Below are 18,799 nucleotides of genomic sequence, written 5' to 3'. Positions count from 1 at the left end.
TCAGCCCAAAATATGTTCTAAACATTCAATTTTCCTTTAAAGGCATGACAAAAAAACGACTTAATGAAATAACTATCCTTGAAAGACTTAGAACAGTGTTCCTAGCAAGAATATTTGTGACAATCGCCTTCGATCGTCATCGTCAATTATGACAAAAATTGTGTTGTACTTTACTTCCGATAGGTGGCGCTGCACAAATTTTGTGCTAGGACCACTGGAGCCAAATAACTATACATGTAAGTATATAACATATTGCGTCTTAAGTTGTACTTTGTGATATCACAAGTTAGTGAAAAAACGAACAAGTCTTAAGGCTGGCAGTGATCACATTTCAACCATGCGTTTCCACTTCAGAAACATCTGTGCAAAAACAAGTCGCCATCGCGCTTTGTCTTTTTGAAAAATAAAGATAACATTTTGTTTTTTATACAAGACTTCGCAGTGGAAACCCATGGTTACAGTTCATTGCAATTTTTTGTATATTGTTTTGATATAATATAATCCTAATTATTGTACTGTTCCGATCTAGAATCTTTGAAACAATAACTTTTAAATGACAAAAATTACAGTAATAGCGTTTTGTAATATTTTATTAACACTTATTTATCGTAAATTAGAGTTAAACTGACAAATTGCATTATTTACTTTTTAGTGCTATTTTATTAGCAAAAAACAATGGTTACTACATTTACAAAATATTAAAAATTTTGACAAAACCGGCAGTTATATTGGTCATATTATTTATTATTTTGTATGAATTACTTTTACGATTCTAGCAAATAGACATTAAAATTGGAAACTAAGTGAATAGTGAAGTAAAAAACTTTCTACTGTTTATTTCCATTGAAAAAAACACCTGTAGAAGTTATTTATAAATTTAATATCCTCGTCACTCTTATACTTCTTGAAAAAACAAAGATAGAAAATAGGTTATTGGCAGTTTCGGCAGTGGCGATAAAAGTTAATGTAGATATTTCGTCTAATAAAGGAATTCTCAAGTCCTAGAAATAAAACGGTATTGCTAGTGTATCTAAATGCCGTAGATGTATATAGAAACTGTGGGCCTAGTACGAATATTTGCGACATTCGCTTTCGTATCGTCATCAACATCAAAATACATATTTAAGTATAATAAGAGATTTTTAGTGTACTTTACGCTTGATAATCTGCACAAATTTTATCGATGACGTTACGTTGACGATTGTTCAAATTCCTGCTAGGCCCACAGATCTTATATTGAAATATTAAATCGGTGAAGATATCGTGTTTTAATCTGAGTATTAATTAATTTGTACTAGACTTAGATGATTCAACTGATAGAATTTTTAAGACAGATCTTTTAAGTAGGTTCATGTACCTAACCTACCTAAGTGGAAAGATTTATCTTCTAGAATAATAATTTTGATATTGAAGTGGAATTACTTGTGGGTAGATTAATAAAACGTATAACATCTACTAAAGATCTTTTGTGAGTGCTAATGCAATAAAGCGAGGATATCGTAATAATTGTTTGTATAATGGGTAACTGTGAGTTTCCACTGCTAACAGACATGTACAAAAACAATTATCACGCTATATTTATGAAAAATAGAGATAACAATGTTTTCGTACATTTGTATACAGTAAAAACTCAAAGAATTCATGATGATAAAGATGAAGGATTGATGGTGAAAAAAATAAAACAAAATGATGAGGTAAATAATCATATTAAAAGTAAAGTATACAAATTGCAAATAAAAGGTCAAAAAAATAACATCCAATAATTCTAATAGGAAAGCGAAACAGGATAATGATTTATATAAACAACATGAAAATCTTAATTAAAACAAAACGATCTAAATACGATTCAAATCTTAAAGGTATGATTTATAAACAGATTAAAAAAAATATATTTAAATATTAAATATTTATAATGAATATTATAAAATCTAAAAGGCAATATGAGTGACATACAAAATATTATTATACATAGTCAATAAGAAATCGATTATATGAAATATAAAGACGGTGAGAAAAATAATCCGGCATTTACGATTTAAGACTAGATATTGAGCGGCTGAGTAGATAGAACTTACATCGAAAATGAATTCCTTCGAATTATTACCAAAAAAAGGAATCCCTACTCTATCTAAATCTACCTTAATATTACAATATATACACAGTTTTATCAAATTTGTAACATGATTTCCCTTCATTGATTAATACCACAATTTTTATAAAATTTAAACTTAACATATGTTACCAGTTTACTGGCAAACGAATTCCTTGATAGTTAGAAGAAAAATTAAATTTCCGTTAATCAACAATTTATATAAGAACAATTCAAATGCCCTTATTTTGGACAAATACCGGATTTTGCACTTGATACTGTCAAATAGTTGACATAAACTAGCATATTTCACACTTATTAATATAAAACCTGAATAATCGAGAGTCCAAAGACTGTGATACTATTCACGTTGATAGAAGTTTCTATCTAACCCGAGTCTCTCGCTTATTCAGGTTCGACTGTTATTACATTTATACTGCATGGCAAATTACTACTAAAATTGGTAAAATTGATTGAAATTAATCTAAGAAAATGTTTTATACATTGTGCTTTTTGCTATCAGCTTTATAATTAAAATAAACTTTGGCCAAAACATATAAAAAAATTATTAATATATCACACGCTGAATAGAATGTACGTATCACACCCGACCGATATATTTTAAAACAAGTATTTGCATTTAATGCTTTTGTTTGTAATTGTGCGTTTCTTTTTTGGAATGTTAGCTGCCATTGAATCATATAAAATACAACAAGGATATCTGAGCCGGTATGAGTGGCGCTACTATCGCGGTTAGTTAATAAATATTTAAAACCTACATGGGCATAGAAGGTTATACATAACTAAAAAACGTGAAAAGATAGCTAGGACAAAGATTTAATGACACTTTTTGACATTGACAGGGTGGCGCTAGTGTGCTTTCATAATTTAGTTTGACTTATGCCCACCAGGTCAGATAACTTCGTCGCTATAAACCCTTATATTTTTTAACATTAAATTAACACCACGGTCGAGTGGACAATTGTATACACAATAAATCTTTCTGTATAAAAAAAAAAACAATTAAATGCTTAGCATTGATGAAAATACCATAAAATGAACTATCAAAACATTTAACTGAAATATAATTGTATTTAAATAATTAACACGTTTTTCACCGAAAATTAATCGGTACTAATTAAAAAAAACATTTATACTCTTTAGAAGAGCTAACCCGTTAATTAAACCGATGACCTTTCAAAATACTAGGATCTTAACACTTTGTTAACCGGCCCCGAATAAACTCGTGATGCGCCTTTTTTTGCATCGTTGTTGTTCACTCTTAGTGCTTCGTTAGTCAGTATAACACAAGCTGTTTCTCTCGCTTACAGCACCCGCCAAATCTTTTATTGTAAAAAATATTTAATAATTAAAAAATAAATAAAAAAACGAAGGTGGAACGTAATGAAGAATCTTTCAATCAATTATACGCGGATTCTTTATCTGTTTGATTTTCAGTAATGTTGCCAGTCAACAATGTGTTGTTATGAGACCAAAATGAAAACAGAAAGTTCAAGGGGAAAGATGGCCACCGTACTATTATAAAACAATTTACCCTTTATTAAATATGTTTATACTTGAAATAAAACGTATTCACATAAATTATTCAGTCAAGGGTACTTTAGCCAAACTTAATTGATTTACAAGGCCAAAAATACTTGCCATATCTCTATTGTTCGTTGCCTAAACAAACAATTTCATATTAACTTCTAAACTGTTTTTTTTTTTCCAAATTTTAGCTGTCTATCAAACGTGTTTGTTTACCCTTATTTCAAAGTTATGTATAACCACAATTTGTAAAGTCCAAGACCAAAACACCTAGAATCAACAACAAACGACAAATGTATCTAAAGAAGTTTTTAAAAAGCTACATGTAAATGGCAGTGGATAATTATTAAAAATTATTATCACAAATAAAACGTAAAAATATATCACTAGTGAAGTAGAAATATTATTTTGGGGTCTCAAAATCTCAGACAATAAGCAAGTTTTTAAACCATACAGAAAATGTACACATTTTAAAAGTTAGTAAAAAAACATCCAATACATAATAATTAAATCCATACATATGAAAGAAATGTTCTCTTTTTACTATTACTTTGTAAAGATTATTGTTTATTTAACCTGGAAAATTATAAAATAATTAAATTTTACTTAATATTTGGTAATAGATTAGATAAATTAAAAATTATAGGCCTTGAACCTCAATATGATAAAGTGACATAATAAATTAAAAAAAATACATATATACCATTTAAAGATATTGTAACTACAGTTAGTAATACAATTGGGTCTCAATAAAGTAATACTGAATGAAATGAAATCTTCACAGCTGCGTATCTCCATCCAAACTTGTATTATTCTGTAAAATGAAATATATTAATGTTTAGATGGATGGATGGATGTTTGTTGTGAAAATATCTCCATAAGGGCTCAACGGATCTTGATGAAATTTGGCACAGTTATAGAACATAGTCTGGAAGAACATATAGGCTACTTAAAGTTCTTTTAAATGCCGCGCAGAGTCGCGGGCGACGTCTAGTTAAAACATATAAATATCAACAATTTCAAATAAATATCTGTTGAATATGCTGACATTTTTTCGTTCCGCCAAATTGTTCACGTATATAAATAAAGCGGAACCAAAATACGAGTTTAACTTTGCTTTCGAATAGCCTTGTGTAATAAATTAAGCAAATAACCGACTTTATTTAACTTGTTCTGTTTATATGAGTTATGAATCATTAAAATAGGAAAAAAACTATCCGATACTAAAAAAAACGAAGAATTATGGCAGGGATTCCTAAAGGACCCCCGGGGTCGATATTGAACTTAAAGCATTACTAATTCTCACTCTGTCTTCTTCTATTGACCTAAGTCAGAATGACTAATAATAATAATAATAATTGATCTTAAAAGTAGGTAATTTGTCAATGGGGGGTCTGTGGTAACGGTTCATTTTAAAAAAGGGGGTCACTTGTCCAAAATAGTTTGGGGATCCCTGGATTATAGGATAAAAATGTTAATACCATGTTTAATGCGCGGCGCGTATCTGGTTGAGATCATCATCGGAGTCTGTATGAGGCGCGTGTTCTGAGCCGGCGACGACAGTGAGATGTGTAGAGTCACTCTGCAGAGTGCTGCACTCGCCCCCACCACTCCAGTTACCACATTGAGCCTTCTTCTGCAAAGCTTGCACATACGACTGGAATATAACACGTTCAAATAAATACAATAATATATGTATATAAATAATATATATAAATACAATAAATATATAATATATATAATAATATACACAGTCAGGTCATAAGTATTATCACACAGTAAAAACTTTTCTTTTAGAATGCTGGCCACAAAAAAGTTTATTGAATTCGAATTTCGCATTGTTCATGTAAATAAAACTGTATACTTTTTAGAATTTTACTCATTTTTAAATATGGAGTGGACGCTTAAAGAAGACCGTGTTGCAGTTATTGCGTTGCATCGTTGCGGTTACGCGCCAATTTAAATTTTTGACATACTGAAAAATTTGAATATAACCAAAAGATTCGTTTATCGTACCATCAAACGATACAATGAAGACTCTAGTGTAGATGACAGGTCGAGAAGTGGTCGCCCTCGGTCTGTTAGGACTCCAGCAGTGATAAAAGCTGTGAGGGCGCGAATTCAAAGAAATCCCAAACGTAAGCAGAAACTGGTGGCCCTTCAGATGGGGTTAAGCAGGACCACGGTGAAAAGGGTGTCAAATGAAGACTTAGGGCTTCGTGCACATCGAAGAAAAACAGGCCATCGTTTGAATGCTCGTCTAATGGACCTGAGACTGAAGAGATGCCGTGCTTTGTTGAAGCGGTACGCGGGAAAAAAATATCGGGGAATTCTTTCTTCGGATGAAAAAAATTTACTGTAGAAGAGAGCTACAACAAACAAAATGATAAGGTGCACGCACACAGTAGCGAAGAAGCGAGCAACCGTATTCCTTGTGTCCAACGTGATCATTTTCCATCCTCGCTCATGGTATGGTTGGGAGTTTCTTATTGGGGGCTTAACAGAGGTACATTTTTGTGAGAAAGGTGTAAAAACGAATGCAGTCGTGTATCAAAATACAGTCCTGACGAACCTTGTGGAACCTGTTTCTCATACCACGTTCAATAACAGGCACCGGGTATTCCAACAAGATTCGGCCCCAGCTCATAGAGCGAAGAGCACACAAGACTGGCTGGCGGCGCGTGAAATCGACTTCATCCGGCACTAAGACTGGCCCTCCTCCAGTCCAGATTTGAATCCGTTAGAGTTACAAGATATGACAACACTTGGAGGAAAAGGCGTGCTCAAAGCCTCATCCCAATTTGGAGTCACTCAAGACATACTTGATTAAGGCAGCCGCCGATATTGACATGGACCTCGTTCGTGCTGTGATAGACGACTGGCCGAGCAGATTGAAGGCCTGTATTCAAAATCACGGATGTCATTTTGAATAAACTTTAGTGTCATAAGAATCTATGTTTTGTTAAGTTCATTTTGGTATATAAATGGTCACATAATGAATAAACTTGTTTTAATTATTTTATATTTAACATGTGACAGAATTTATGACCTGACTAGGAATATATACCTAAAACGACACTTGACCTTGCAGCGTCTAAGTGTCAATAACAGGTGAACGTCGCGCAGTTTAAATATGAGCGCAAGATAAATTTGTTGGTGCGCAGTTTTTTGTGACCGCAAACAGCGTGAATGTTAGACCTAACATTATCTGTGATATAAACGCTATATAATTTGAATCTTTAAAACATGTTAATACTGTTATTGAGGTCTAGAGCACCGACAGCCAGGCATAACATTTGTTAGTGGGGTACGTATGACTAGGTAGACACTTGACATCAAGTGTACAGCTTTGTTTGTTTTCTTCCTTCAAACTATTCTTTTAAATCACCTGTGAGATGACGTCACCATGCGCTGTGCGAACTTGGTACAGATATCTGTACTTGCGTTGCTTCATCTCGGCTCGTTGCTCGCGTGTAACCGGCCGCGCTTGTTGCGCTTTCAGACGCCGCTTTTGAGCACTTATGCCTGCAAAGAGATACATCTTGTAGTTATATTTCTAGGTTCAGTATAATAACCATAATAATAACTCAAACAAACATTTAAGAATCACTCCTTTTAACTAATGAACTATGCAACTAATATTCTATGAAATAGGATTTCCTACAATTTTCAATAATACTCCAAGACAAAATTTGCTTCCTCGATTCTAAAGTAATCTAATTTGTCACAGTTTTAGTGCTATATCGTTGTTAAGACATCGCCGTTTGTGATTCAATATTATATACTTACTTTGCTCATGGTATATACCAGTGGCGGTGAGCGCGCACTGAGCAGTAAGGCCAACGATGGCAGCGGCCGGCCATGCGGCCAGCGTCAGCCAGGAGAGCCGGCACGGTGGAGGCACCGCCGGCTCTAGCTTGGCACGCTCCCATACCTGACAAATTAATATACAAAATTAGACACTCGTGAAAACAATCTACAGGAAATACAGGTAAATAGGTAGTAGAGTTGGCAATATTTTCTCGATTCTTCTAAGTTCAAATCCAATGACCGAAATTAATGCGTACATAAATACAACTGGAGTTACGTCGAATCTTTGCTATCTAGTCGGTAACCAATGACAAATTAGTAGGTACTTGTGGCTCTTCACGGTAAATTAAATACTAAGTACATGAAATCAAATTAAATTTCAATTCCAATCATAATAACATTGAAAATATATTAAAATGAACGCACAAAAACATTCTAATATAATTCAATATCACGTTAGAAAAGGTTTTCAATTTCAGAAAGGTTGCCGACCTCTGTCCTAGACGTCTGCAAAAAAGATTTTTATCATCGCGCTTTTTCGTATTGGTTATACTGATGTATGTAATTAAGATACATCAAAATACATATATCAAGTTTAAGTAATCGTATTTCAAGTCTATCCATATATTTAAATATGTTCAACGATCCCCTTTAAGAGGCAATGCACTTTAATACGGTCGCTTAGATTATCTATGAAAATAATACAAATGACGCACTATTATCTAGATATGAATATTTGACAACAGAGAAAGCTTCTTCCAGACAGTAATTAAAGAACAGGATAAAAATGAAACCGATAGCAATCGAGAACATAGGTTATTTTCTTTCTCCATTCTGGATTTCCTACTTTTCATATAGAATCTACAACACTGTTTGAATAACAGAACGACTATGAATCAAATATTCCATAACTTACGACACGCAGACATTTCTCAACTTATCGGTATTCCGTTAAATGTATATAACTTGATAAGAGCTGTTTATCAAAATCAAATAATACTGACTTACCCATTTAAGCATCATCATCCTTTCGAAGAAATAATCGAGGGTTATAGCTATCACCGCACCGCCGTAAACACTAGTGCCGAATATTGTCAACACTGGAAACAAGATACAAATTCGTTATAATGCAATATTTGTTACAACGATTGCGATTTGTAGTTATTTAATTCTGATTGACTGTGGGATTCTAAAATCAAAAATATATCGTCATCTCTATTCTTATCTTTGACAAAATAGTGGTAACAACATGTTTTAAACGGAGATTGTTATCTCAAAAACCAACGGTCAATGTTACAAAAAATTACCGAAGCATTACCGAGAAAACAATGGATGCGTACTTTTTGTTCTATTTGCAAATTTAACATTTTAGAAAATGAGTCGCTACGTTCTAAACTAAAGGCAGTAGCACACAGTCGCTAACAAATAAAACAAAACCTGAAGCACAACGAAGCAAAAAAGGCACGCAAAGTTTGCTCTGCTCGATTTCACTGTTATGTGATACAGGCTTAGGTAAATATTATTATATAATTTTATTAATTAAGAGGAAAATACTTATATAGACGAATTAAACTATAAAACCCTATCCGCCTTATTACAAAACGTGGTCTAACTATAAAACCTGGTTTAAACCTACATTCGAAGTGGTTTATTTAAAATTCATATTACAAAACGTAGTTTAACGTTAAACCTGGTCTATCTATGGTAACAACTTTAAACCATTGCGTTCCCAGGTTTAACTATTTAGACCACAGATTTAGACTTATGTCAGAAGTGTCGAGTTACGAGTTTTGTGCCTTATCGGGTTTTTGTTAAAAATCTGATTTGGTTAATTTAATGGACATGGAAGACATTGAAGATATTGAAACAATGGAGATATTAGAAATGTCACGTCAACCTAATAAACGTCGAGTTCGTTTGGATCCTTTTGTCGAATTGTCGAATGAAGATTTAAGACAAAAGTACCGATTTACCAAACGTTTTGCGGAAAAAATAGTGGATGGAAAAAGTAACGCACGAATGTGTGACTAATTGACGCAATATTTCCTAAAATATTAACAATAAAATAATTCTTCCGGATCAAAGAAAGTTTTTAAACGTAGCAGTAAATTAAGTAGTAGGTTATTAATTATTTACTTTCTTCTCAGAAGTCCAATTTGCAGATCATTTTGCATATCGTTGATCCATTTTCAATTAGTTTATTGACAATTACACACGTAAAAACAAAGATCGCGCGGGGCGGGCACTTTCGAAAGAATTCCGTTTGACGTGCTTTATTCTATTCCATTTTATATACATACCCGATAAAAGATAGCCAGATGTTACAACTTTCGCAGAAACGGAACGTTTATTATCGAATGACATTTAGTGAGCGAATGATTATCTGTCATAATCGATTGACCGTGGTTCAAATTCTTAGTTTATGAAGTTCTGGTTTGGTCTACGTTTTGTAATACGGATTCATTTAGTCCATGGTTTTAGAGATTAAGCTAGACTACGTAGTTCGGGTTTAAACCAGAGTTGTTGAGATTTTTTGTAATAAGGCGGACTTAGTTTATAAATAAACCTCTTCTTTCGATATTTCATTTTATATAATTGAAGTTCTTATTAATTTGTTCAAAAATTAATATAAAATATGAAGCCATTATTGAAAATAACTTCGACTTTTCTTATTAAAATTTAATCTTCTTATGTTTCAATTTACCTAAGAACGTCTGGCAAAAAAAAAATTAAACTTTCTTCTAGGTATCACTATGAGGCTACTTTATTACTATGAAAAATGTATAATTAATAATTGTTTGCACATTTCTTTTTACTAATACATAAATGTTTTTTTTTCTTTACGTATAACCATATTATAATACCTCGAAATACAAATATACACACATTAATACGTGAAACGAAATCTTTGTATACCTATTTAAGAAAAATTTTCAAAGTCAATAAAGATAAGTGGTTAATGCTATTGTGAATCAACAATAAAAAATTGTCGAATTTCAAACAATGGACGACCTTTATCGATTACTTTTTCTGATTATAAATTATTAGTGCTTTTTATAGGAGAGGAGTAGCAAACGATTAGTTGAAATATAAATTGATCCGACGCACATGAACACACGCAACATCAGAGAAACCGCAGATACGTTACCGGCCTTTAAGAGAGTTGACGGTCCCATTATATTATATGCAGTTATCGTCAAAGCAAGTCGGGTATCATTCATACTAAGAATTATCAATACAATAATCGATAGTTTTCTTTAAACTTTTAATTACATCACTTATCGAAAAAAACGTAAACTTGTCTTTAAATTATACCGATTCACTGTATGACAAAGGCCTTTGTCACGAAATTCTTAACGGTTTTGTGTTACAAAGAAAAGCTTTAAAAAGAATGAACCTTGCAATGCTAAGAAAAGCTATTATTAAATACCAAGATAGTCATCCTCAGTGAATCTGAATTACGAGTAGACTAGACTAGTCTACAAGGGACCAATCAGATTAGTTTCCTTTGAGTGAATATTTCATCACGGCGTTAATTAAATATGAATTGAAATGTCGATAGCAGATAAAAAAAGGAAATTTGCAGGTTAAATTAAGAGAACATTTTAAATTACTACGTTAAAACTTATTTTAAAATTACACACAAAAAATCTAAAGTTAAGTACATTTGATAAAGATATTTAATGTTCCAAAAAACGCATTTGCACTTTTGATGAATTCCGTTTAACCGTTGTTTTCTAAGATCAAAAACAGAAATGACAATATATTTTAAACGGGGATTTTAGTTTCAGAAACCCGCAGATAGTGACTAAAGTCATTTTGTTATCAATCATCGACATGACTAAATTAAAGAAAACTCAAAGTACTGAAAACAATTTTAAACTAGTCGAAAAATGAAGCGTAGAAACCTGTTCTGACTAGTTAACGACTTATACATATATTATAATGAAGTAACTTAAGGATTTTTTCACAGAGTAATCACTTTACATTCATAATTTTAAGATGATTGTCAGCGTGAGGTCATATTAATTTTTGCAACAATAAAAATTGTTTTGTTATTCCTCTAACGTTTACATTTATTACAAAAGATTACTATGCAATTAGTCAATTATAATTAAACAACATTACATTTATAACTATCATTACGATAACACTAATCGTTAATTTGAAAGATATCTTACCTTTTTTCCAATACAAGTTGATGACGGCAAAGAATATTCCCGAACAAAGTAATGCTACCACACACAACCAATACTGGAACAAAGAATAAATATCATGAATTTTATGTTCTTAAAATACACACAATAAATGGTGGAAATACGCTTTAAGGAGAGGAATGCGGAAATGATAATTATAATGAACACGTATTCTTCATTTTAGACACGTAATGAAAATAATAAATTTGAAAATTGAAAGCATTTGTTCATATATTAACAGTCTTAATTTATGAACACCAGCAGCAAAAGGACATGTAGAAATATTCTGTTTGTCGTGCCAAATCAATATACGAGGTTGTACATTAAACGTGGATATTTTATTAATTAAAACAATGTAATGGTACAAGTCAAATAAAAGCTTTAACAGTGCAAAATATCCAGTTGATGTACCCCTTTGACAATTAGATGTCCTCTCAATTTTACTAGGAAAAGTGGATATCCAACGCGCTACATTTCGACGAAATATTGTCGCATCAAAAAGCCTTTGAAGTCGCGACAAATAAATTCGCTTTTGAAAATACATTCAAAAGTTGCAAATGGACTTTTGTTTCACAGCAAAATTGCATTTTAATATTATGCACGTTACACTTTACACAGAAATTGATACAGAATAATTTAAATATGAATTTTATATTTTACTACACTTATATTAAATATATAATTAACGCTACGTGAGATAAAAGTAAATTATATCAAATATTCCTCATAGATGTAAACCATAAAGGTACAACGCACGCAGATCATACATAATTTTTAATAGTCAGTTAAGATTGTATATTTCGCGAAATATGCTCCGATTGTCATGAAACTTCGGAGGGCATAACGAATTTTGGGCAAAAGAAATCAGGAATTATATTTAAGTGACTACCTACATCGTTTTCAAATAAATACAGAAGAGTAAATTGGGTCTACTCTCCTGTTATTTAAACAAAAAATTTATACACATCGAGAAAGATTACTTGACATCAGTATCGACCTCAGAAATACGAAGATCTCGTATACGCTAAGGTGGGAATTCTTCTTATAATTCACAATTCACACATATTTTTATAAAACAATTTTTTTCTGTACTATTATTATTCATCATAGAATGTATCCAAAACATCATAGAAATGTGCTATTGTGAAACTAAAATCTGTTATTATTAACAGATAACAAAATATAGCAAGTTGATTTATTACAACAGCAGAGAGGGAGAACCTAGCTACTTCCAATTCCAATCATTTGCAAAAAAAACATACAATGGTAAATCTTTTCACGACTAAAAATATTATGAAGAAAGGTAAGCATGGGGTCTACGCAAAGCATAAATTCCGGGTACAACTCAATTCGCAATAGCTACTAAATTATAATTCATGGTCATCCGATGAAATAAACGAATAGGCCGTTACGAGATTTCCCCTCTATAGTTTCATACTCTATTTAAAGCTAACGCGACCTCATTGCAGGCACCAATAAACATTGCACTTCGCATTGTGTAATACAAAACTATCATTACATACAAAATTAATGTATAAAATAACAATATTAAATGTAACGTTTTTGATTACTCAGAATTATTTTGTAGTTTCAAATAAAAGGGCAAATTAACCATTTCGTAATACTGGTGTTGACAATTTATATGACTATACATATTTAAACAAAAAGTTTCAAACATTTTATTAAATACTGAGGAAACCCAACTCGCTCAAAAATGTCAACATGATTCGTTCGTATTTAAGAATTTTCGTAAAGCGTTAAATAAACCACGTTACTTTAATGGAATAGTGAAGAAATCATGTGTAAACATCGTGCCTACTTTCACAAGTAACTTTCACTGCAATTTTATGTCAGTTTGAGCAGTAGGGATAGTACTCAAATTAAGTACAAGATAATAGTTATCTTGGTCTACTATGAATAATAGCATTGTAATTTATAAAGCTCGAGATCTACAATGCATCCGTAATACAAAAATATGCCAACTACAGTTAACAACCATTTTGAAAATATCGCCAGCAGCAGGAGAATATTTCTCAAAGTATTCCAATCTCAAACTTTGTAAAAGCATTTAATATTTCGCGTTTGCGAATTTAAATTTATGATACCATCTGCAATACCTACAGCTCTTGAATTCGAAACGAATTCGATGAAAATCAAGTCGCGTAGATAGTCGCAAATAAAGCTTTTTAATGTTTGAAATAATTAATAAGAATCTTTCCAACAATGTACAGAAAGAAATTAAAAACGTGCATAGACTTAGCATACGGATGTGTAGCAATAAATTAGATCTCAAGAGAGTATAGTTCGACATGCGTATCTGGCCCGGTGAGAGTGACGTTTTTTTTACGTTCAGTTATGTCGAAAATATATAAAACCAATAGGTGTTATACCAATAGGTGTTGACTTATTGTAGGGCCAATTTAATAGATCAAATTCGACGGCAAGCATAAAATATTACTTATTTTCTTTTTTACTTTTTTCCTATTTTCTTTTTAATTATCTATATATATAAAAGAAAGTTGTGTTAGTTACACCATTTATAACTCAAGAACGGCTGAATCGATTTGACTGAAAATTGGTGGGCAGGTAGCTTAGGACCAGGAAAAGGACATAGGATAATTTTTACCCCGTTTTCTATTTTTTATTCCGCGCGGACGGGTTCGCGGGTAAAAGCTAGTTTTTTATAAAAATAATGAACATGAAACATCGTTACAATGTTTTGTTTCATTAAACCCTTTTTCTTTTTAAAATCTACTGATGTTACAAAGTAATCGAACAAAAATTATCGATGTTTTATAACAACTGAATTCAATTCACATACTCGTATGTTTGAAGTCCGTATCTATTCTCTCACTAATCGATATTTTTAAGATCACTCCAATATGACGCTAAAATTGATCGATGTTGTATGTGATATATTAAATTGGCCCTGCATATATAATGAAAAAGACATACAAGACATGAGAGGACAAGAGAGTTGCAGCACGATAAGATCTTACGACACGTTTTTTTGCATTTTTTACGCCCACCGGGTCGGATTAATTTGTCGGACTATAAGATGCATCATCGTTTGTAAAGTATAACAGATATCACGTCTCTTGAGATAAACACGTGTGCACATAACATATATTGCTTGCAATAGACAAATATATTTCGCAACTAAAATTGTTTCAAGGCCTTAAAACACTTTGTGTAAAATATGAATCGTTGTTATTAATAGTAATAATTAAGAACAAATTTGAAACTGTGTATTTTATGTGAAACTAGCTCACGCACACGCGACGACGTACGCACAATGATGTAAAATTTTTATTATAAAAAATATTGCTAATTATGTTTTTTATTATGATTATTTTTAAAAGCCGCCAGTCTCTTGGGCACCTTACCCTGCGAGCGCAGCGATTTGGGGTCGATTTTTTACATAATCTAGTCTTATTTTTAGTTTGGTATAAGTATATAGTTTAGTTTAATAGTTTTAAAATTTTAAATGTAAACAATTTTTTTGTTATTTTATTTCACGCCGGAGGTCCGAAGAAATGAATTAAAAGCAGTTTCCGATTTTATGTCAGGGAAAAATAGTAATTGAATATGACAATTTTTCATATTTTGTTTTCCCATTTACTAACCTCTATACATGGAGGTTATATGTAAGTGGTATTTTGCGAGTATTTTCTCCAATTCGGTGCTGATGGTTGCGTATGGAAGGTAGATGATTTAAACAAATAATGTATATAGAATTTACTATGAGAAACTGCAACTGTCCTTTCCGATCAGTGACTTATCAATTTATAAAGATGATTGGTTCACATACACAGGATAAAAACAAATCATAAAGATTGGCAGCGCCGCGAAAATTGGGCATTTAACACGCACATATGCAATTGAGGCCGGGCATTATGTTGTTAAACTTGCGTGCATTACTCTCGATCATTCTATTGATTTAAAACACCCTCCAATCGATTTTGATCAGCTTATATATTTATTCTCGAGTATTACAGTTTTATTTAAAAGTAAAATTTGGTATCAAATTGGAATTAATAATCCCCCGAAGTCATACATAGCACGTAAAATAGATCGCCTTACTTAAAGATAAAAATCCTTTTATTAACTCCAAGATTAAGAGATACATATAAGAGAAGGAATAATGAAATCATGATCAAATCATTCACATATTACAAACTAGCTTTTACCCGTGACTCCGTCCGCGCGGAATAAAAAATAGAAAACGGGGTAAAAATTATCCTATGTCCGTTTCCTGGTTCTAAGCTACCTGCCCAGCAATTTTCAGTCAAATCGATTCAGCCGTTCTTCAGGTATAAATAGTGTAACTAACACGACTTTATATTATATATATAGAAGACTAGCTTTTTCCCGCGACTCCGTCCGCGCGGAATAAAAAAAAAACGGGGTAAAAATTATCCTATGTCCTATTCCTGATTCTAAGCTACCTGCTCATCAATTTTCAGTCAAATCGATTCAGCCGTTCTTGAGTTATAAATGGTGTAACTAACACAACTTTCTTTTATATATATAGATTACTAGCTTTTACCCGCGACTCCGTCCGCGCGGAATAAAAAAAAAAGAAAACCGGGTAAAAATTATCCTATGTCCTATTCCTGGTTCTAAACTACCTGCCCACCAATTTTCAGTCAAATCGATTCAGCCGTTCTTGAGTTATAAATGGCGTAACTAACACAACTTTCTTTTATATATATAGATTATAAAAAATTTAACAAATTGGAATGAATAATTATGAAACAAAAGAAAAAACAAACCTTGTAAGAAATGAGTCTTTTGTGTTTATCTATACATATTTAAAAAATTGGAGTGTCTGTTAGTAATAATACAAAAATAAAATCATATTTCGTACACATGATGTATTTGTATTGCTGATAACAAAAATCAATTTTAAAAATGTTTGTCTATCTGTATGACTGTCCGCAATGCCGCATTTGTTCCTGATAATCTCCTGAACAACTGGACCGATTTCATCGGGACTTGGAATAGAAGATAGCTGATACACGCGGGCATAAGGCATATAAATTATATTTTTTTATAATGATATAACCACATAAAATAACTATTATTCCTTTTAAATGTTAATGATTGTCAATGTAAATCAAATTGACAATAGGTTTGAGTACAACTATTATTTAAATAGATGTTTTCACAGTAAACAATGAAGCTACAGTTTAGTTTTTTTTTTTGTCTGCAAGACCTATTCAAGCATACTATTCCAACATCGCAAGTAGGACGAAACAATTCAAGGTCATATAATTTTGAATAAGAAGTGTTACATTGCAACATCATCAGATGCGTATTCACATGCAATTAATTTTGTAACAAGCATATTTTTACCTACATTAAGTGCTCCAAATATCATGTAAAAATCTCTAATTTTATTGCCATAGTCAAAATATTGAGGTAAATATGAAAGTGATGAAAATATGAAAAGCATATATGTAAAACATCTTTACTACAACATAATAAAAAATGTTGACACATATATGACACATAAAACTTATTTCACAATCAAAAAATCATCAAATTCTAAGAATTTTTAATATATTGAAACATAACCTTAAGCAATAAATCAAGGTTATAGGTGATACTTACAGAAACAGGTCTGCTATCTAAGAAGTGGTCATATATTGCCAATCCAGCAATGGCTAACAAAAGACCAGTATGGAATCCAGTCATGAACAGGCCCACATATTGAATCAACATTGTAATCAGCCCAAAAAGTAGACCAGCACACAGCGCCACTCCTACAAAAAAAATAATTATTAATTCTTGAAGTAATTTTGATTCTCAAAATAAAGGAATAGTTTTAAAACAATGACATACCAACATTCCCATATGGAGGCATTAGATATTCTTGCAAGCAAATTAGATATACAATGGCAGAGCCAAATGTAAAGCCTGTTAAAAACATGCTTGCTTTAAAGCATCTGTAACCTGTAACAAATATTATATTTAAAATGAAAACAATAAAATTTCAATGTTTTCTTGAAATTAAAGCATAGAAGAAATTTAAATTAATATTATCAACTTACCAAACAATGTATATACAATGCCAAAGACAATGTACATAGCACAAATAACACTGATGATTGGATCATAGTTGTAATCAATTGAAGTGCAAAATGATCCCTCAATGTGGGGACCGTAATATTTGATTGTCATATTGGGTGGCCCTCTTGTCACCTGCGGCACTAGTTGACCTACTGATGACATCTTGTATATAACTATGCTGCTTTCATTCACTTGATATTATTCTGCAACAATACACAACTGTAATGGTCTCAACTTTCAGAAAGAAAGAAAAATATCGCATGTTTCACATTTCTTTAAAGATTGCTACCTCAAGAAAATAATAAAAGTTCAATAAATATTACCATGTTAAATAATTAGATCAGAAAATCATTATTGAGTATCAACCAAAAAATTACATTAATTTTGTTTGTCGTTTTCGAATATTAATTAATTTTTTAAAATGTATGTTATCTGTTGTTAAAATCAGATGTTGCATGCAACATAACGCAAATCAAGATAACACACAGGGCTCCAAAAGCAAACATGAGAAATATTTATCATCTTTATTTGTATCCAAAATACGTATATCTGGTTTCGTCGCAACGACGAGATTGTAACACTAAAACCTACTTTCACCATATAGTTCTAAAAATATTGCCATGTAATTACAAACTAAATGTAAACATGTAATCTTTGAAGAGAAACCAAACTATGTACTAACAAAAACACGTTAGAAAAATACAAGATTTTATTAAACTCACCATTGTAGACCAAAGAAACAATTTCACATCGTAACAATTTTATCCAAAAATAATATGCTAAATATTTAAAGGACACAAAACACTACGATCAAATCACCACTTCAAAAATGAGATCATCTTATGCATTGATAAACACTCAATTGATCAATTTGCTCGTCAGACGCTGATTGATAACAATCGCAACTTCTCAACTGAATGCTGAAAATTAATAACAAAGGTCTCCCTCAGTTTTCTCTATTCTAGACTTTTTGGTGTTGCACTATTTTCCTTTATACGCCAAAATGTTACAAAAACGTATTGAAGAAAGTTTCAGTGTTATTTTAAGTAGAGAAATAATTTAATATTCCACGTAATTATAC

General features: G+C 31.7%; 1 protein-coding gene across 1 annotated transcript; it reads right to left on the bottom strand.

Moving 5' to 3' along the window:
• Window positions 1–4,288: 4,288 nt before the first annotated feature.
• Window positions 4,289–18,630, bottom strand: LOC106717159 (transmembrane protein 198). Its single transcript, XM_014510887.2, has 10 exons — window positions 18,441–18,630; window positions 17,700–17,921; window positions 17,491–17,601; window positions 17,260–17,411; window positions 11,629–11,701; window positions 8,456–8,547; window positions 7,427–7,571; window positions 7,026–7,162; window positions 5,119–5,294; window positions 4,289–4,451 (listed from the first exon to the last, which is right to left on the bottom strand). The coding sequence occupies exons 2-9, from the start codon at window positions 17,878–17,880 to the stop codon at window positions 5,124–5,126; spliced, it is 1,062 nt and encodes a 353-aa protein (XP_014366373.2). The 5' UTR covers window positions 17,881–17,921; window positions 18,441–18,630; the 3' UTR covers window positions 4,289–4,451; window positions 5,119–5,123.
• Between the last annotated feature and the right edge of the window lie 169 nt (window positions 18,631–18,799).

The sequence above is a fragment of the Papilio machaon genome, chromosome Z (genome assembly GCF_912999745.1).
Source record: "Papilio machaon chromosome Z, ilPapMach1.1, whole genome shotgun sequence".
In the NCBI taxonomy this organism is placed as follows: Eukaryota; Metazoa; Arthropoda; class Insecta; order Lepidoptera; family Papilionidae; genus Papilio; species Papilio machaon.
This window is presented reverse-complemented; position numbering and strand designations above follow the sequence as displayed.

What these genes read in the sequence shown, in the direction of transcription:
- LOC106717159 (XM_014510887.2), bottom strand. Translation starts at nt 17,880, where the DNA reads ATGTCATCAGTAGGTCAACTAGTGCCGCAGGTGACAAGAGGGCCACCC. An exon ending in TAGATAGCAGACCTGTTTCT is followed by an intron (nt 11,702 to 17,259) that starts GTAAGTATCACC and finishes TCTTTGTTCCAG; the next exon opens with TATTGGTTGTGTGTGGTAGC. An exon ending in CAACTTGTATTGGAAAAAAG is followed by an intron (nt 8,548 to 11,628) that starts GTAAGATATCTT and finishes TCTTGTTTCCAG; the next exon opens with TGTTGACAATATTCGGCACT.